This window comes from Panthera onca, chromosome F2 (genome assembly GCF_046562875.1).
Source record: "Panthera onca isolate mPanOnc1 chromosome F2, mPanOnc1 haplotype 2, whole genome shotgun sequence".
NCBI lineage: Eukaryota > Metazoa > Chordata > Mammalia > Carnivora > Felidae > Panthera > Panthera onca.
In genome coordinates, this window is record NC_138356.1 from 64,245,928 (window position 1) to 64,267,507 (window position 21,580).

General features: G+C 34.6%; 1 protein-coding gene across 2 annotated transcripts in view; it reads left to right on the forward strand.

Moving 5' to 3' along the window:
- MTBP (MDM2 binding protein) overlaps nucleotides 1-21,580 on the forward strand; it is an 84,028-nt gene that overhangs the window by 7,014 nt on the left and 55,434 nt on the right. For both annotated transcript variants that reach the window (XM_060611229.2, XM_060611230.2), the window contains exons 5-11: nucleotides 1,076-1,134; nucleotides 2,581-2,725; nucleotides 3,890-4,007; nucleotides 11,679-11,813; nucleotides 13,622-13,716; nucleotides 14,522-14,594; nucleotides 19,878-19,995. In XM_060611229.2, the coding sequence (XP_060467212.1) occupies nucleotides 1,076-1,134; nucleotides 2,581-2,725; nucleotides 3,890-4,007; nucleotides 11,679-11,813; nucleotides 13,622-13,716; nucleotides 14,522-14,594; nucleotides 19,878-19,995 (743 nt within the window). The remainder of the gene's footprint in view (nucleotides 1-1,075; nucleotides 1,135-2,580; nucleotides 2,726-3,889; nucleotides 4,008-11,678; nucleotides 11,814-13,621; nucleotides 13,717-14,521; nucleotides 14,595-19,877; nucleotides 19,996-21,580) is intronic.

Genomic DNA, 21,580 nt, shown 5'->3' on the forward strand with positions numbered 1-21,580 from the left:
GTGATATAAGTTGTGATTATTTTTCTCTTCATGAAATATCCCATCTTCGACTCATAATTAATACCTTTCATTTTAGTCTTCCATAATATTTCATTACAAAAACTACTTTTGTTTACTGTAGTAATCATATATTATACTTCTATAAATTACTGCAGACTTTAAAAATTCTGTTTTCCTGTTTTTTATTTATATTTGTTTGTACTGATTAATGAAAGGATACATTGTAGAACCAAGGAAAGGGTATAAACCCAGGGCTCAATAAAGGCAGTTTCTAGTTACTTGATTGTGGACCAGTCACTTCATTTCTCTGGTCCTTTATTATCTTGTCTATACAGTGTTGAGATCCTTTTAGGTGATTTCTAAGGTGCCTTCTAGCCTTAGAGTTCTTAGCATCCGTGTTTTCCCACCATTATTAAAAGATAAGGAGCGTAAAAGTAATTATTTCTAGTAAGTGACCAAACAGTTATTTCCACAAGAGGGAGCTTGAAAACTATGCTTTATCATAAGATGCCTTAAGTTTTCTAGATAATGGCAGGTTTCTAATAAAGGGTTTAAGTAATTTTATGTTATACAATAGATTTTTGAAAAAGAAAAATTCATCATTTGGATAAAATGAAAAGATTTTGAAGAATTGGAGGACATCATCCTATTTTCCAGTCAGGGCTGTTGTATGCCATTCAGAGAAAAGCAGTATCCTTTTTTAAACACTTAGCAATACTGTACTTTTAGGGTTCAGAAAAATGTTTGGTCTCTTAGTTATGATTTATATTTAATGTACTAGATGTAATTTAGGGAGTTTTTTTCCCTTTTTATTGTTTGTTTTTTGGGGATGTGGCTAATAACTTGGACTCTGAATCCTACTTTCTACACCTGCTAGTTATGTGACTGTAGGCAAATTATTTAAAGTAAGGATAATAATATTATAGTAGTGCCTCGTGGGTTGTCATGAAGATCAAGATAATGTATCTAACATACTTCATAGTATCTGGCACATAGATTCATTTAGTTAATATTACCTGTTATGATTATATGTAATGTGTATGTGTGTGTTTTCTAACTTACCCTTTTGTTTTAGCCTGTATGAAGAATCTGCAGAAAATTTGCATCAATTGTCTGACAAACTTCCTGCTCCTGGTAATATTTTATGACTACTTTTGGGAATATGTCTTATCTTATACTTCCTATGAATGAGTGATGAATTCAGCCTTTATGCTTATGTTCTCACTTCTAATTTTGAAACTCAAAATGAAAAATAATTTCTTAATTGAAGTTGATATCAAACATACTTCACTGCTTTAATAAAGTATATTACTGAGACACTACAGTTCTCTTGTTTTTATTTAGTTAGAAAAACATTAGAACTTAGAAAATTAAATACCAGTCTCCATTTCCTTATTTAGTTATTACTGAAGAATCTTTCCACTATATACCATTGTTTTACATAGTACGTTCTGTAGAACATGAGTCCTATAACAATTCCTGGAAAAACAAGTTCTTTAACCTAGATCATTTTGGCAACATCTTTTAAGGTGTGTGGTCACTGTATACTTTATCAAATAGAAAATTCTACGGTAAAAGAAGCCCTTCACTCAGCATTTGTTTACAGAGCCCCCCCCCTTTTTTTTTTACAATAATGACAAGTATATTTTATGAAATACTGTGTCATGCTATTCTTAAAGCTGTAGCCTCTCTGAAATTTATCTTTCCTTGTGTCAATCAAGTAGCTGGCATCTAAAACCTGGTATAATTTGGCATCTGTAAATACTTTTGAAGAGCTTTTCTTGAATATTTTTCATTATTGAAAGTCATTTATTAAGCACACATTTGTTGCATCTATCATAGATCATGTATTGTACTAGGAGCTGAGTATGTAATGATGAGTAAAGCAAATGTGATTACCATGAGGGACTTGAAAGCTCACAGTTTGATCCTTATATTCAAAATCCTATCTTAGTATAAAAGATTCTATGTGGGAAATAACTGAATACATAGATAAATAAACATACCAATTTTTTAAATGAAATGTGTCAAATTCAGAATATGCATTGAAATATGCAATTGCTGTTTTAGCAAAATAGAAAGCTTTCATTATCAAATTTCTGTTTGGTTCGGTTTTGTTAACATTTTCTAGGTTTTTTGGTAAGTTTATAAATTTATAAAATGTGAAGTTTCATGAAGTTATACTTTTTTCTTAGGAACCAATGATATTGTCAATATAATTGAGTTTTCTGAGTGTTTTATTGTCCTATAAAAAGAAATAATTTATTTGACCATTACAATTTTATATTAATTCATTCCTTTTTGTATAAATTAAGTATAGAAAAATGTACTGAAATTGCACAGATTTTTTTTCTCTGTTTCTCTGTTCAGTACAACAATAGCATTGATGATCTCAAGAGCAATGTGTATAATTAAGCATTGGTACATAACTGGCAAGTAATTATGATAGAGTTCATTGTTTTCTGTTATGTTAGCTATTTCAAGATAACATGGCTTTAAATCAAATGATGAACATTTAGAAATTTTGAACTTCTAAATGTGTATTTTTGTAATTATGAAAATGCCTTATTCTCTTTCTAGGTAGAGCAATGATAGATGTAATACTGTTGCCTTCTGACAAAGATCCTCCCAAGTTGAAAGACTGTTTACCTACTATAGGAGCATTAAAACATTTAAAGGAATGGTATTCAGCAAAAATTACTATAGCAGGAAATAATTGTGTAATGTAAGTTTCTTTGTTCATATTTGGTTGCTGTCTGTGTAATCTGTTTTCACAATTAACATGCCATCCTAATTTTAATAACTTATCACTTGAAGATTTTGTTTAATGTTTATTTTTGAGAGAGAGAGAGAGAGAGAGAGAGCAAGCGAGCATGAGTGGGGGAGGGGCAGAGAGAGAGGGAGACACAGAATCCGAAGCAGGCTCCAGGCTCTGAGCTGTCAGCACAGAGCCCAATGCAGGTCTCAAACTTATGAACCGTGAGATCATGATCTGAGCCGAAGTTGGACAGCCAACCAACTGAACCACTCAGGCATCCCGATGACTTTTTTAATGTGATAAGATAGTTTTATGTCATACTGTTATTACAGGTTTATTGAGAAAATCTGGATTTTTCTTATTTCATATTTAATATTTCTGAGATATTTAAGTGTTTAGTAAGTGTCATCAATGCTGTTTTATAATCATTATTGAGCATTAATTATCTAAACACACTGTGTGCTCTTAAATAGGTTTGTACTGTCCATTGAGCACCATGATGAGTACCACGGATACACTGGATTTGTGATGTTGTATTTGTTTTTTTGTTTTATGTGCGATGTAGAAATAGATACATATTGTTGTGATTTATATTTTAGTAAGGATCGATTGTATATTACTGTTTTGATCCTTAAGTATTCCATTGGATTTATTAACTTTGTGATTTTCTTCATTTAACAAGTGTGTATTGAGTACTGACTTTATGCCAAGCACAGCGATAGATGCTGTTGAGTTAAGAAGGTGCCATTTGATCTTGTTCATTGAAATACAGGGAGAAATAGGAATGCTGATAGTTATGATAGTCTGTGATAAGTACTATTATGGATTCCATACAAGATGTATGGGGAAAAATTAGGAGAGCAGTTCTCCCTTTGAACATAAAGGACTAATATTAAATCTGTGTATGTGTATATACATGTATGTATCTGACACACTTAAGCCAATATTAAATGGACATGTGATAGAGACTCCCTCAGAGAGTGACTTAAGGAACGTTCTACAATATTAGTACATAAAAGCAGCGGTAGAAACTTTGCATTTTTGCCTGTTAGGATTGTAGTTAACCATAACCATTAAATCTAAGTAGGATATGAAACCCTGTATTTAACTATCATAATCCTTTATTTATAGAAATTATCAGAAAATTGCAGAATACCTTTCTGCTAATGTCATATCTTTAGAAGATCTCAAAAATGCTATTGACTCAAAGGAATTATGGAGGGGAAAGATTCAGATATGGGAAAGAAAGGTAAGTGGATTTCTCCGTTATCACCATTTGCAAAGCAGGGCTTTCAACTTTATTTACAACGCAGATAGTTTAAATGAATCTGAATGAAAATGTACCTTATAAAGATGTTCTAGAATAGCAACATCTGAGAAGAATTTTCTTTAGTAATAGAAATATTCTTCCTGTGTTAATGCAGTAGCCACTAGCCTTATGTTGCTATGAGCACTTTATACATGACTACTTCAACCAAAAAATTGAATTTTTAACTTTATTTTAATTAATTTAAATAGTCAGCATGGTTATGTTTTGGACACTACAGTTCTAGAATCTAACGTTCTTTTAAAAACAGAATTTGTGGGGCGCCTGGGTGGCTCAGTCGGTTGAGCGGCCGACTTCGGCTCAGGTTATGATCTCACGGTCCGTGAGTTTGAGCCCCGCGTCGGGCTCTGTGCAGACAGCTCGGAGCCTGGAGCCTGTTTCGGATTCTGTGTCTCCCTCTCTCTGACCCTCCCCGTTCATGCTCTGTCTCTTTCTGTCTCAAAAATAAATAAACGTTAAAAAAATAAATAAATAAAAAATAAAAACAGAATTTGACATTAGTTGAGTTCATGTTGTTTATCCAAGCTGCTTTATTTCACTTGATCTTAGCCAAAAGGCCGAGAAGCGATATCCAAGCTGCTTTATTTCAATGCATGTATAAACCACTGGAAAACTGCTTAGACCATATTCTTTTACCTATACCACTTTACATGATCACTGCTCTCTACTAACCAGCTCTCTAATTTTTTTTTTTATTTATCTTTTTAATTTACATCCAAGTTAGTTAGCATATAGTGCAACAATGATTTTAGGAGTAGATTCCTTAATGCCCCTTACCCATTTAGCCCATCCCCCCTCCTACAACCCCTCCAGCAACCCTCTGTTTGTTCTCCATATTTAAGAGTCTCTTATGTTTTGTCCCCCTCCCTATTTTTATATTATTGTTACTTCCCTTCCCTTATGTTCATCTGTTGTGTATCTTAAAAGTCCCCATATGAGTGAAGTCATAATGATATTTGTCTCTCTGACTAATTTCACTTAGCATAATACCCTCTAGTTCCATCCATGTAGTTGCAAATGGCAAGATTTCATTCTTTTTGATTGTCGGTTAATACTCCATTGTATGTATACATATATGTGCACACATATGTACACACATATGTGCATGTATGTACATACATACATACATACATACCACATCTTCTTTATCCATTCATCCATCGATAGACATTTGGGCTCTTTCCATACTTTGGCTATTGTTGATAGTGCTGCTATAAACACTGGGGTACATGTGCCCCTTTGAAATGGCACACCTGTATCCCTTGGATAAATACCTAGGAGTGTATTTGCTGGGTCGTAGGATAGTTCTATTATTAGTTTTTTGAGGACCCTCCATACTGTTTTCCAGAGTGGCTACACCAGCTTGCATTCCCACCAGCAGTGCAAAAGAGATCCTCTTTCTCCACATCCACACCAACATCTGTTGTGTCTGAATTTTTGTTAGCCATTCTGACAGGTGTAAGGTGGTATCTCATTTTAGTTTTGATTTGTATTTCCCTGATGATGAGTGATGTTGGGCATTTTTTCATGTGTTGGTTGGCCATCTGGATTTCTTCTTTGGCGAAGCGTCTATTCCTGTCTTTTGCCCATTTCTTCACTGGATTATTTGTTTTTTGGGTGTTGAGTTTGATGAATTCTTTATAGATTTTGGATATTAACCCATTATCTGATATGTTGTTTTCAAATATCTTCTCCCATTCTGTCAGTTGCCTTTTAGTTTTGCTGATTGTTTCCTTTGCTGTGCAGAAGCTTTTTATTTTGATGAGGTCCCAGTAGTTCATTTTTGCTTTTGTTTTCCTTGCCTCCAGAGCCGTATTGAGTAAGAAATTGCTGCGGGCAAGATCAAAGAGGTTTTTGCCTGCTTTCTCCTTGAGGATTTTGATGGCTTCCTGTCTTACATTTAGGTCTTTCTTTCATCTATTTTGAGTTTATTTTTGTGTATGGTGTAAGAAAGTTCATTTTTCTGCTTGTCGCTGTCCAGTTTCCCCAGCACCATTTGCTGAAGGACTCTATTCCATTGGATATTCTTTCCTGCTTTGTCAAAGATTAGTTGACCATACGTTTGTGGGTCCATTCTGGGTTCTCTATTCTGTTCCATTGATCTGAGTGTCTGTTCTTGTGCCAGTACCATACTGTCTTGATGATTACAGCTTTGTAATACAGCTTGAAGTCCAGGATTGTGATGCCTCCTGCTTTGGTTTTCTTTTTCAAGATTACTTTGCCAGCTCTCTAATTTGAACACTTTTTTGTAACCTTACAAGATCCCAGATTTCTCAACTACAAGATGAAACTGATTAGTTCAGCCCCACTAATCTTAACTTTCTGTGAGGCTCCAATTTTATTTTGCTATCTCTTACAATGAATGAATATGTTTGGTGGCTTTTGTAAGTTATGTCCATGTTAAAATAAATATATTTCTAGTATTGTATATATATATATATATATTTTAATTTTTTTCAATATATGAAGTTTATTGTCAAATTGGTTTCCATACAACACCCAGTGCTCATCCCAAAAGGTGCCCTCCTCAATACCCATCACCCACCCTCCCCTCCCTCCCACCCCCCATCAACCCTCAGTTCGTTCTCAGTTTTTAACAGTCTCTTATGCTTTGGCTCTCTCCCACTCTAACCTCTTTTTTCTTTTTTTTTTCCTTCCCCTCCCCCATGGGTTTCTGTTAAGTTTCTCAGGATCCACATAAGAGTGAAACCATATGGTATCTGTCTTTCTCTGTATGGCTTATTTCACTTAGCATCACACTCTCCAGTTCCATCCACGTTGCTACAAAGGGCCATATTTCGTTCTTTCTCATTGCCACGTAGTATTCCATTGTGTATATAAACCACAATTTCTTTATCCATTCATCAGTTGATGGACATTTAGGCTCTTTCCATAATTTGGCTATTGTTGAGAGTGCTGCTATAAACATTGGGGTACAAGTGCCCCTATGCATCAGTACTCCTGTATCCCTTGGGTACATTCCTAGCAGTGCTATTGCTGGGTCATAGGGTAGGTCTATTTTTAATTTTCTGAGGAACCTCCACACTGCTTTCCAGAGCGGCTGCCCCAATTTGCATTCCCACCAACAGTGCAAGAGGGTTCCCGTTTCTCCACATCCTCTCCAGCATCTATAGTCTCCTGATTTCTTCATTTTGGCCACTCTGACTGGCGTGAGGTGATATCTGAGTGTGGTTTCAATTTATATTTCCCTGATAAGGAGCGACGTTGAACATCTTTTCATGTGCCTGTTGGCCATCCGGATGTCTTCTTTAGAGAAGTGTCTATTCATGTTTTCTGCCCATTTCTTCACTGGGTTATTTGTTTTTCGGGTGTGGAGTTTGGTGAGCTCTTTATAGATTTTGGATACTAGCCCTTTGTCCGATATGTCATTTGCAAATATCTTTTCCCATTCTGTTGGTTGCCTTTTAGTTTTGTTGGTTGTTTCCTTTGCTGTGCAGAAGCTTTTTATCTTCATAAGGTCCCAGTAATTCATTTTTTCTTTTAATTCCCTTGCCTTTGGGGATGTGTCGAGTAAGAGATTGCTACGGCTGAGGTCAGAGAGGTCTTTTCCTGCTTTCTCCTCTAGGGTTTTGATGGTTTCCTGTCTCACATTCAGGTCCTTTATCCATTTTGAGTTTATTTTTGTGAATGGTGTGAGAAAGTGGTCTAGTTTCAACCTTCTGCATGTTGCTGTCCAGTTCTCCCAGCACCATTTGTTAAAGAGACTGTCTTTTTTCCACTGGATGTTCTTTCCTGCTTTGTCAAAGATTAGTTGGCCATACGTTTGTGGGTCTAGTTCTGGGGTTTCTATTCTATTCCATTGGTCTATGTATCTGTTTTTGTGCCAATACCATGCTGTCTTGATGATGACAGCTTTGTAGTAGAGGCTAAAGTCTGGGATTGTGATGCCTCCTGCTTTGGTCTTCTTCTTCAAAATTACTTTGGCTATTCAGGGCCTTTTGTGGTTCCATATGAATTTTAGGATTGCTTGTTCTAGTTTCGAGAAGAATGCTGGTACAATTTTGATTGGGATTGCATTGTATGTGTAGATAGCTTTGGGTAGTATTGACATTTTGACAATATTTATTCTTCCAATCCATGAGCAGGGAATGTCTTTCCATTTCTTTATATCTTCTTCAATTACCTTCATAAGCTTTCTATAGTTTTCAGCATACAGATCTTTTACATCTTTGGTTAGGTTTATTCCTAGGTATTTTATGCTTCTTGGTGCAATTGTGAATGGGATCAGTTTCTTATTTGTCTTTCTGTTGCTTCATTGTTAGTGTATAAGAATGCAACTGATTTCTGTACATTGATTTTGTATCCTGCAACTTTGCTGAATTCATGTATCAGTTCTAGCAAATTTTTGGTGGAGTCTATCGGATTTTCCATGTATAATATCATGTCATCTGCAAAAAGCGAAAGCTTGACTTCATCTTTGCCAATTTTGATGCCTTTGATTTCCTTTTGTTGTCTGATTGCTGATGCTAGAACTTCCAACGCTATGTTAAACAACAGCGGTGAGAGTGGGCATCCCTGTCGTGTTCCTGATCTCAGGGAAAAAGCTCTCAGTTTTTCCCCATTGAGGATGATGTTAGCTGTGGGCTTTTCATAAATGGCTTTTGTGATCTTTAAGTATGTTCCTTCTATCCCGACTTTCTCAAGGGTTTTTATTAAGAAAGGGTGCTGGATTTTGTCAAAGGCCTTTTCTGCATCGATTGACAGGATCATATGGTTCTTCTCTTTTTTTTTAATTAATGTGATGTATCACGTTGATCGATTTGCGAATGTTGAACAAGCCCTGCATCCCAGGAATGAATCCCACTTGATCATGGTGAATAATTCTTTTTATATGCTGTTGAATTTGATTTGCTAGTATCTTATTGAGAATTTTTGCGTCCATATTCATCAGGGATATTGGCCTGTAGTTCTCTTTTTTTACTGGGTCTCTGTCTGGTTTGGGAATCAAAGTAATACTGGCTTCATAGAATGAGTCTGGAAGTTTTCCTTCCCTTTCTATTTCTTGGAATAGCTTGAGAAGGATAGGTATTATCTCTGCTTTAAACATCTGGTAGAACTCCCCTGGGAAGCCATCTGGTCCTGGACTCTTATTTGTTGGGAGATTTTTGATAATCGATTCAATTTCTTCGCTGGTTATGGGTCTGTTCAAGCTTTCTATTTCCTCCTGATTGAGTTTTGGAAGAGTGTGGGTGTTTAGGAATTTGTCCATTTCTTCCAGGTTGTCCAATTTGTTGGCATATAATTTTTCATAGTATTCCCTGATAATTGTTTGTATCTCTGAGGGATTGGTCGTAATAATTCCATTTTCATTCATGATTTTATCTATTTGGGTCATCTCCCTTTTCTTTTTGAGAAGCCTGGCTAGAGGTTTGTCAATTTTGTTTATTTTTTCAAAAAACCAACTCTTGGTTTCGTTGATCTGCTCTACTGTTTTTTTAGATTCTATATTGTTTATTTCTGCTCTGATCTTTATTATTTCCCTTCTTCTGCTGGGTTTAGGCTGGCTTTGCTGTTCTACTTCTATTTCCTTTAGGTGTGCTGTTAGATTTTGTATTTGGGATTTTTCTTGTTTCTTGAGATAGGCCTGGATTGCGATGTATTTTCCTCTCAGGACTGCCTTCGCTGGATCCCAAAGCGTCTGGATTGTTGTATTTTCATTTTCGTCTGTTTCCATATATTTTTTAATTTCTTCTCTAATTGCCTGGTTGACCCACTCATTCTTTAGTAGGGTGTTCTTTAACCTCCATGCTTTTGGAGGTTTTCCAGACTTTTTCCTGTGGTTGATTTCAAGCTTCATAGCATTGTGGTCTGAAAGTATGCATGGTATAATTTCAATTCTTGTAAACTTATGAAGGGCTGTTTTGTGACCCAGTATATGATCTATCTTGGAGAATGTTCCATGTGCACTCGAGAAGAAAGTATATTCTGTTGCTTTGGGATGCAGAGTTCTAAATATATCTGTCAAGTCCATCTGATCCAATGTAGCATTCAGGGCCCTTGTTTCTTTATTGACCGTGTGTCTAGATGATCTATCCATTTCTGTAAGTGGAGTGTTAAAGTCCCCTGCAATGACCGCATTCTTATCAATAAGGTTGCTTATGTTTATGAGTAATTTTTTTATATATTTGGGGGCTCCGGTATTCGGCGCATAGACATTTATAATTGTTAGCTCTTCCTGGTGGATAGACCCTGTAATTATTATATAATGCCCTTCTTCATCTCTTGTTACAGCCTTTAATTTAAAGTCTAGTTTGTCTGATATAAGTATGGCTACTCCAGCTTTCTTTTGGCTTCCAGTAGCATGATAAATACTTCTCCATCCCCTCACTCTCAATCTAAAGGTGTCCTCAGATCTAAAATGAGTCTCTTGTATATATTTTTGAAGATAGGCAAAACTAAAGAAAGTTTCTTAATGTTCAGGGTGACATGGGAGCATGAGTTGGGCCTTGCATTTCTATGAAGATTTATTGCACTAATTAGTAGATTTTTTTTCCTTTTCAATTCACCCTTAATTATGGCTTAGTAAAACTTGTGCTAAGAAAATAGGAATTAATGTGATTGGGTCCTTCTTGCTGATTTTCATGCTGCCTCATCCTTACCTTGGAAAGTTAAACCTACAGGCAAACCTCTGCAAGTGATTTTAACATAAACAAGCCACACAGTCAGCTGGAAGAGTGTAAGATAAAATTAACGATGAGAATTGGTTTTGTATACATTTTTTGAAACTGCATGTTTGCATACAGACAAATAATGGCAGGGTTCTTTTCATGCAATTCTTCTATTGTTTTATGAATAGGAAATTAAATGTTCGTACCCCACAGGATGCATTTACAACTTGAAATCACTTGCTTTGGTGGAGAATAGCTTTTAATGTAGGTGCATTGTAGTGATCCAAGACATAGATTCTAGAGTTAGATTGTCAGCATTCAAATCCCTACTCTATTTCTTGCTAATTTTGTGTGACCTACAGGGCAATATTTAGCCATTTGGTGCCACAGTTGTCTTCATCTGTAAGATAAGTGTAATAATAGTTCCTACCTCATAGATTTTTGTAAAGGTTAAATTATGTAAAGTACAAAGTAACCACTCATTAAATATTAGCTCTCATTGTTACCGTTACTATTAACACCTCTACTATTTCTACTTCTGTAGGAATTGGTCTTTTCGTCAACTTATTTTGAAAGCAAACTATGTGTGAGGCGTTGTCCTAAGGATTTGTGGTGAATAAGACAGACAGGCTTGTGTTTTGCAGAGCTTACAGACTGGTAGGAAGCCAGATATTGAACAAGTATATGTAAAGGAGTTTGTTTGCTTCTGTGGTTGCATGGAACGGCCTTAATATACTCTTGTGGGCTGCTGTAGGGCCAATGAGAGCTTTTCATAAAAAGATCCATGTGTAAGTTGAAACAGGAAGGATGTGTTCATAAATGGAGGAATCACATTTTGAGCTGAAGAATGAAAAATATATTTACATGTGGTTTTCTTCTCAACTTTTACATTGCATTAAGATGTATTGATCTTTGTAACTTTATTCATGATATTTGTAACTGTGTTCTCTTGGTTTCTTTTCAGTTTGGATCTGAAATTATTTTTCCTGAATTTTGTTTAAAGGGAGTCACTCCTAAGAATTTTAGTACATCTACTTTAAATCCTTGCATTCTTGCCAAAAAGACATTACCATCAAAGGATAAGAATATTTTACCAAAGGTAATCTATATTTAATTCATTTTCCAATCATCCATTCAGGCATATTTTCGTTCTTATAAGATATCTTTGAATCTTGAAAGTAACATTCCTAGTATATATGCTTAAATGTGCTCACTTGCATAATTTTTATTATAACTGTAATTAAGTGCTTAAATTATACTATGTTATTAGCAAAACTATCACTACTTTAAGTTATTTTTAAAATGGAATGATCCTAACCTTAGATCAATATAGGCCTGAAACTTCCTTTGGTTAGGACTTTGCTATGAGGCCTTTAAGACTCAGTTCGGGGGGAATGTGACACACTGGAAAAAGAACTGGCCTTGATGTTGGGTAGACCAGGGTTTGAAACCTGGCTCTGTTACCTGTAAGTTGTGGTAACCTGGGTAGATTGATTAATTCATTTGTGAAATGGAGACAAGAACACACTTACCTTACAAAGTTATTACAAAGTTTAAATGAGGTAAGGGATTCCAGTACCATACGTTTGCTTCTTTCACAGTTTAAGACATGTTAGTTTGTGTCCCATATCTCCATAGATTTATTCTTAAAATGCAGGTAATTATAAAGTAAAACAATTTTAAAAGGGTTTAGTTGACCTTTTTTTTTATATTAGAAAAATAACATAAGATGTGTTTATGTAGAAACATTTTAGAAATTCACTTTGAAAGACCGAATTCAAGAATGTACAAAACAACAGTCGTGAAGTTACAATGATGTCAGATTGATGGGTAATATTTTCTGATCAAAGGGTAGTATAAAAGGGGCATATTTCTGATGTGAACACATTTCCCAATATTTGTTCAGAATGGTTACTTTAAGTAAACTACCATGGCCATCTTTCACAGGACTGTTAATAGTTTTTTTTTTTAATATTATGAATATTGTATTCATTATTCATTCATTATTCAAATATGAATAATGTATTTAAATTTTGCTGCTATCGATGGAAATCTTAGGGTAAAACCTCTTTAATAAATGTCTCTGTTTCTCTCTCTCTCTCTCTCTCTCTCTCTATACATGTGTATATATGCACACATACACATATACTCTGTAAGTATATGTGTGTCTTTATGTGTGTATATATGCATAATTGTATATGGTGAAATTACTCAGCTTTCTGCAAGTTTAAAACTTTGTGTAGTCTCCTCAAGATATGTTTGCTTTTCTTTGTCCTTCCAGTGACATACTCTCATCTCAACTCTTAAAATACCTGTCCTCCTTCACTGTTAGGTTCTGCCCAAAGAAATACTGCAAGTTTATTTTTCCAAGTGGAGCTATCTTTGCTAATTAGGACTAATGGCTTCACTGGTTCTCTTAATTTCTTCAGCATTTCTTTGAAGAATGTTATCTTATTTTTATTTTTATTTTATTTTATTAATCTCAACATACCACTCAATCTAAGTTCATACCAGAGAATCTTCTCTTTCTCTCTCTCAGTCTTGCAGACCCTCTAAATTTGTTTCTTCAACATCCTAGCCTCTTGGGTCATCTGTCTGTCTTACTGAAAATAAACACGAAAAGTTGAGAACTCCTGTCTTCTATTGCTTGCCTCTTTCTAGACTCATTTTCCCTCTGTTAAAACTCTTCAGTTACTAAGAAATCTCTATGTCTGTCTCTACTCTGAAAGGTAAAATTAGAATGGAAGAAACTCTTGTCTGCTATAGAGGATCTAACGTTTGGCTTGCATAATGTGTAAATACTTGCTTTTAAACATCCATTTTAGTGTTAAGCCCTAATTGCTAATTTATTTACTTTTATTTTATTTATAGAATTTAAAGTATTACATAATCTTATTTCTTCCCTAGGTTTTCCATTATTATGGCTCTGCTTTAGAATTTGTGCAGATAATAAAATTATCAGATCTGCCCTCCTGCTATATGTCGGACATTGAATTTGAATTGTATCCTTTTATTTACGTATTCATTTTAGATTATATTTGCTGTGTCACGTAGAATGTTTCCTTCACTTTTAGATATTGGACCATGATGGATTTTTTTCTTTAATAATATTCAGTATATTTTTCATTGCCATTGTTTTAAGAGATATTCTGCAACTTGCAAAAACAAAAAAATCTTCCTTCAAGTACTACTAGATTTATGCGTCTAGAATAGGCAAAAGACTTTCTGGTATTGCTACTCATCATTAATGGGGTAGGGAGGATGGAGAAATGTTAGGAATCTGTGGAGAAAAACAGAGTAACTTACATACTCCTGAAATGTTCAGATGTTTCTCTCGCCTTCGGCAGGAGGGGTATATAAGCACCAGTCCACTGTATCTTTGTATGCATACTAAGGTAAATATAAATGCCATCTCACATACCTGCAAATATTCAACATATCTTAGACTCTCTTTTAAGAAAAGAGTTTTTAGAAATATACCTAAGAACAGAACATTTTGTATAAAAAGAAATTGTTGCCTGGAAATGGAACATTAGCATGGTGTTCTTAAATTTTTGTGCAGAAACATAATTTTTACAAATCTCTTTTTCTCATAGTGTATGGGAATGCTTTTCATAGAAGCATTATTTCTTGGTATATTTTGAGTATTATAAAAATAATTTTCCTTAAGGAAAGGAGTAATTGTGAATTCTTACAGTTAAAATTTTTAATAATTTAAGCACCTTGTGAATTAGAGACTCAAACTTGTTTTAGGGAGTTGAATTATTTCTCAGTTACCATTGTATCATTTCTTTAACTTTAATGCAGAGGGTTGACACAAAACAATACCAAACAAAATTCCATGTTGCTATGGGAGCAGATTTCTTCTCTGCGTGGCAAGGTATGGTGGTGTTTTGTTTTGTTTTGTTTTGTTTTAAGGATGTGCTGGAAAAGGAAATATAGGGCCCCTGAGTGGCTCAGTCGGTTGAGTGTATGACTCTTGGTTTTGGCTCGGGTCATGATACCAGTGTCATGGGATCGAGCCCCGTGTTGGGCCCTGTGCTGATCATGGAGCCTGCTTGGGTCTCTCTCTCTCTCTCTCTCTCTCTCTCTCTCTCTCTCTCTCTCTTTCTCTCCTTCTCGCCCTCTGCCCCATCCCCTGCTTGCTCGCTCGCTCTCCCTCTCTCTCTCTAAAATATATTTACAAAAAAAAAAAGAAAGAATAAAAGAGAATGTAGTTTGTTAATCTGTTTTTGCATAATGATTTTGCTTCTTGAACATAACATGATTTTGGTCCTAACAGATATTAAAATATTTTGGACTTCCCATAATAATACCAAAGTCCTCTGCAGACAGGAAATGATGTTGTGTTTTTAGATTTTCAAAGATAAGCTTCATGACTGATGATTTTGTTACTTTTAAAATTTGAGACCATATTATATTATTGTTAATCTACTTCAACAATCTAATCCTTCAACATGTGATTTCAGTTAGGTGAGGAGATACTCATATGCTTGCATTATCTTTTTCATGGTAGGACAGGTGGGTGGAAGTGAGAAAAGTTTCTAAAGCCTCACTGAATTATCATTTGTAAATTTTCAGTTTTTCTTTCTTAATTCTAGTGATGGTTATAAGATTTGTGGCTATTTTGTAGTTATTTATATAATGTAGTTATTAATAATTTATAGTTATTTAGATACATGTGTATATTAAACTCATCTATTTAAGGTCAACTACAGTGTTTAATGGGAAAAACCAGAAGTTTGCTTTTCTTTCTGGTTATTTGTTTCACTACTGTGTTTCTTTGAAAACAATTTTTGATTCACAGAATAATTCATTGGCAATATTTATATAACATTAACTGTTTTAACAATGAAGTATTTCAAACAGAGTTGCATGGAGAAAAATTATAATTATAGTTTCCCTATAGCACTATAATCAAATATTGGTTATAGTTCCCTTAGAAAATTGATATGGTAACAGAAATATGATTTTGGCCTTAAGATGCTTGACTGTACAGTAATTTCAAATTTTGACTTGCAGCCTCTTTTTCCAGGAAATTAAAATTTTGAGTAGTGCCCCAAAGTATTTATTAGATGAAGTAACCTTTGAAGGAACAGCCTGAAGTGTGATATTAGCCTGTGTTTTCATCCTCTAAAGAATACCTAATATGCTAAAATTTGAAATTTTAAAACTTATCTTTTCTTATTTATCCAACATGTATCCTATTATGTGCTAGACGCTGTGGTAGATATTAGGGATCTAGTGATGGATTGCACAGATGAAGACTCTCCTCATGGAATTTACATTTTGGTGGGAAAAACAGAAAACAAATAATAAGAATTATGAAGAAAATAAGCCGACTGCAATTAGAGTAATAGGGTGGAGGACCTACTTTAAACATCTTTACAAAAATATGCACACAGAAGTCTTGTGAAGTGGCATAGTAGAAAAGAAAGAAAGAAAAAAGAAGAAAGCATGAAGAATAAAAAAAAAATCTTCCCTTTTTTTCTTTTCTTTTCTTTTCTTTTCTTTTCTTTTCTTTTCTTTTCTTTTTTTTTAACAGAGAGAGCGTGAGCAGGGGTGGGTGGGATGGGGTGGGGCACGGGCAGAGGGAAAGAGAGACCACCTTAAGCAGGCTCTGAGCTCAGTGTGGAGCCCAGCACAGGGCTCCATCCCACAGCCCTGGGATCATGACGTGAGCCAAAAGTGAGAGTCAGATGCTGAACCAACTGAGCCACCCAGGCACCCCATTTTGTTTTTGTTTTAACCCAAGTAACTAAATAGTTCTCTGTGTAACCTTATCTAGTTCATCTAACTTGGGGAGGGGCTCTTTATTCTAGGAAATGAGAATATCATTTATCGTTAATAATCTCACCTGTTACCGAATAAGGGAGGGGAGGACCATGGTAGGGTAGAAAGTCTCAAGTGAAAGAGTATGTACTTTAGAAAACTTGGGTTTAAGTCCTAGCTCTGCCACTCACTGGCTTATAGCTTTTAAAATTGTAAACTGTAAATAATAATCCCTGTTTTACCTATTTCAAAAGTTGTAATGAAAACCAAATTGGAAGATATTTTATAAGCTGTGAAGTATGACATAAATGATGGTTGCTAATTTTTATGTCTTTTTAAAAAAATTTTTTTTAATGTTTATTTACTTTTTGAGAGACAGAGATGTGAGTGGGGGAGGGGCAGAGAGAGGGAGACACAGAATCGGAAGCAGGCTCCAGGCTCTGAGCTGTCAACACAGCTCGAATCCACAGACCGCGAGATCATGACCTGAGCTGAAGTCGGACACTTAACCAACGGAGCCACCTAGGCGCCCCAATTTTTATGGTCTTTGATGTTTATCTGGCCCAAAAGATAGGCATATATGAAATATTTTCCTGAAAAGGATATAAAGCACCAAATACCCTCTAGATGTTTTGAAGATAAGATGAAACTTTTAGGAATTAGTTTTATAGATAATTTTTCAAGTCAAGATCAGACACAGACCTGTAATTTAACACAGGTATAAAATAATCCTTAATCCATCAAGTTATTGAAGATAGACAACACTAATACTAGAAGCAAAAGAAACTATTGATATTCATATCGTGTTTTCAATTTTCTAAATTTGGTATATTAGATTGTCACTTTTATTGCTTCTTGGACAACGACTGTGAAATATTCTTTATCAGTAAGGGACAAATAAATGATGGAACTTTGTATATATGTTCCTACTTTAATGCAGCAAAAGGGATATTTTTTTGAAACATAATTTAGCTAACATACCTCTAAATGTGAAGCACTGTATTTTCCTTTTATATTGGGTCTTTTACATTTTTGAAAAAATTAGTTTTCATTTGCATGCTCATTCTTTGAAATAATTCTTTTGCTTCGTAGCTTGGTTTTCATTTGTTTATTCAACAATTTGCATGTGGGGGCTGGGGAGAGACTGCCTGCTGTGTGCCGGCTGCTTGTTTCAGGTACTGGAGAGAATAAAATGGACAAAGCCCCTCCTTAGGAAGCATTCATCGTACTTAAATTCTAGTGATTTTTATGATCTTTAAATTTTTTAAGTTTATTTATTTATTTTGAGAGAGACCAAGACAGCACAAGGTGGGAGGGTCAGAGAGAGAGAGGGAGAGAGAGAGGATCCTAAGCAGGTTCCGCACTGCCAGCGCAGAGCCTGATGTGGGACTCGAACCCATGAAGCCTTGAGATCATGGCCTGAGCTGAAACCAAGAGTCGGACACTTAACCAAGCCACTCAGGCACCGCATAGTGATTTATATGATCTTAAGTCAACTTCTGACTTAAAGAAAAAAAAAATGTTAGATTAGCTCCAGAATAAAAATAAAAACCTTTTATAGTAAAGCTAATGTTATTAGATTAGTAAAAGATACGAGGATTGTTAGGGAACCATGATATCTACTAATCACATAGGCAGGAAATCTTTTTTTTAAGAGGAGAATTTGCAAGGTTAAAAACAGGATTGCCATAGTGCCTGTTTGTTCAGGGGATGCCTACTGAAAAGACTGAATCATGGTTTTGAAACACAGGTTTGAAATGTTATTTGGTTTTTAAATTCTGGAGATAGAATGATAACCTAGAAGCACCATCCTCGGGTCTCAGAGCGTATCTAATGATTGGTGCATGGGTGAGAACGGGTTATCAGAATCCAGGTTTGTTATGGACACAGTATAAGCAATTGACATACATATATTTTGTAGCAAATTATAGTTTATGGGATTTAGAAATATTTTTCATATTTGTAATGAATGTGTATTCAAGAATAAGCTGTTTCAAACATAGGGCTACTTTGGCTGGGTGGGACATATAATAATATAAAATAAATAATACGGTATTTAAGTTGTGCATTGAAACACATTTAACATCTCTAATTTATTAAGCTATAACTATAATATTAAATAATGAAGGTGTTAACTGGGCTTTGCTCTAGCATACTCAAGTTACAGCTTTGTCTATCTTTTGGGCCAGTTTTGGGCTATCTAATCTTATTTATTTATGTAAGTATGAAGAACTAGGATTTAGTGTTTCAAAAGTTAAATATACATCTTTTATACTTAATGATTATTTTCTATTGGTAATATTTTCATTTTTAGTGTCTAATACTTAATTATGTGAAATACATTTGACTTAGAATAAAAAAAGATTTGTCTGTAATAACAAAAGTAAACATTTAATTTTTTCTCTCTTAATTGCTCCTAATATACTTATTTGTATATCTAAGAATACATAACTAAAGATAATAAATAGTAAAGAAACTAATACATAAAAGTATTCACTTAGTATCACATGTCATCTGATTCATCCATCTACAAAGGACAGTTAAAAGTGACTTGTCATTAGATTTGAGATCTATGGCAAATGTCTTGCTTAGATTTCCCCAGCGTTCAAAACAAAACAAAACAAAACATATTTATTGGGATATACTGATTGTTGTAGCTTATATTTCTAGAATAATGGGCAAAATGTAGCTTTCAGAGTTGCAGTTTGTTTTATTCAGTACTTAATCAAATTGAGAATTTACCTAAATATAACAAGTTGGTTCGGGGGGAACAAATATTTAATAAACATCTGTATGCTCAGCCCTGGGAATACAAAGATGAATAAGCTGAGTTTTCTCATAAATCAGACAGAAGCTGCTCTATGTTTTCTGGCATATGATTCGGGGTCTCTTTGCATTTTATACCTTATTAGCATTAAATTTCTGATTTCTCAGAACAAAAGTTTTGAAATTACCTACAGATATATTGTAATTTTGAAACCAGAACAATAATCCATCCAGCCAAAAGGTTGTAAAATTATGGCCAAGTATGACAAAAATCTTTTGATGATAGAATTCAATTACCAGCCTCTCACTGGTTTGCAGATACACAAAGAAATGACACGACAACCTGAACTTGAAGCAAATATTGTGAATAACGAGGTTTCAGAGATATATAACTGAGTGGAAAAGGGAGCCTATGTTTGACTACCTTTGTCTGGTTTTTGACTTTTTTTAAAATACAGTTTGGGCATTGTTTTTGTTTTTCTAGTTTTTTTAGTGGAGTTGTTGTGAGAGAGCATTACAGAGTACATGCTATATCGGTGAAATTAGAGTGGAAATTTATCAGATGACACTATTTAAGAATTAATGTCATTGTGCAGGCACTAATAATATGTTATGTTTTATCCAGGTTGGTGCTCTTTTTGTATTGCCATGTACTATTAGTAACATACTTATTCCACCTCCCAGCCAACTCAGTTCAAGAAAGTGGAGAGAATATATAGCTAAAAAGCCTAAGACAATCAGTGGTAAGTAGTAAATCTTTTTTAAGTTGTTTTATGAAATGGATATAACATTCTTTATGAGAAAATAATATTTATTACTCCTGATTAAGACAAACCCACATCATTTAAGATTTCTTATTATATCTAATAATCTACTGTATCACAAAGTATATACTACCTTATTAAAAAAAATATCAGTGATCTAAAGGCAGGAATTTTGGTTAAGTAGAAACCAATTATATTGAATGTTGGTATCTTAGAGACATTTCAGGAATGACATTTATGAAAATAAAGTGATTAATCTATTATATGGTACATTAAAAAAACAAACGTGTGATTACAGTTTTCTGAAGAAACCAGAAGTATTTAAAAATTATATGTTCTACAGTATTCTATGTATTTTAGAAATATTGGCTCATTTAATTCTTATAATAGCCCTATAAACTTATTTTTATATCCATTTAACAGATTAGGAAATTGAGGCTTGGAAAAGTTACAGAGCTATTAATTGGCAGAATCTTGGTTCAAATCCTGGTTCTGACAGTAATAGCTCTGTAACTTCTCTAAGGATTTGAACCCGGGCTCTGTGCTCTTAACCACTGCACTGTGTTGCCTCTAGTAATTTACTACATTCAAAATGTCATTATAAAAATGAAATCTTAATTTCTGTTGTAAAATCAGATCATTTATATCCAAACTCTTGTATTTCATGAGGTAATTGTGGTTCAAAATGTTAGTTACTTGCCCAAAGTCATATAGATAAAGAGTGTCTCTTTGTACTTTGCTCATATGTAGGTGTTTTTTTTTTTTTTTGTTTTTTTTTTGGACAATAATTTGGTTAAATTATTTTTGAGGTTACAGTTAGTTTTTGTGACCCATGATATGATGGGACTAAAAAATGGAATTGGAACATATCCATCTGGGTTGTTCTAGAAGAAATCTCTAGAGATACTCCAGAGCCAAAGAATCCTGAGGAATCCAAACTTGAAATCAGCAGCCTACACAGTATTAGATAGGAAATAGGTGAGATACTGAAATCCATTTTAGCAAATGTTGAATTTGAAATGCAGTTGATATCTATATGGAAATTTAAATTTAGAGTTTGAAATTAGGTCTGTTATCTCTAGAGAGTGGTCAGGGCTAGAGATTAGATTTTGAATTTACTAGCTGTTTTATCTATTTTATAACATACCAGCCTAAAACTAAGTGGCTTCAAAGAGCAAATGGTTTTATTACTCATAGTTCTGCAATTTGAACTAGGTTCATCCAAGTGGTTCTTCTATTGGTTTCACTGGTGGCCATCGATGTGGCCGCACTGAGCTTGTGGCTTGTTCAGAAGTTGGGCTTAGCCTGGGATGCAAGGACAGCTATCTTTCTCCATGTAGTCTCAGAGCCTTTTCCTTGCTCCACGGTTTCTTTATGTGATCTCTGTAGCAGGTTAGCAAGAATTTTTATGTGGTGGCCCAAGACTCCAACAAAACATACAAAAATCAAAGCTGCCGGGACTCTTAATGTTTAGTCCAGAACTGGCTCAGTGTCACTTCTGCTGTATTCTTTTATTTAAAGCTTCTCCCAAGAATGGCCTAAATTCAAAAGGGAGGTAACTAGA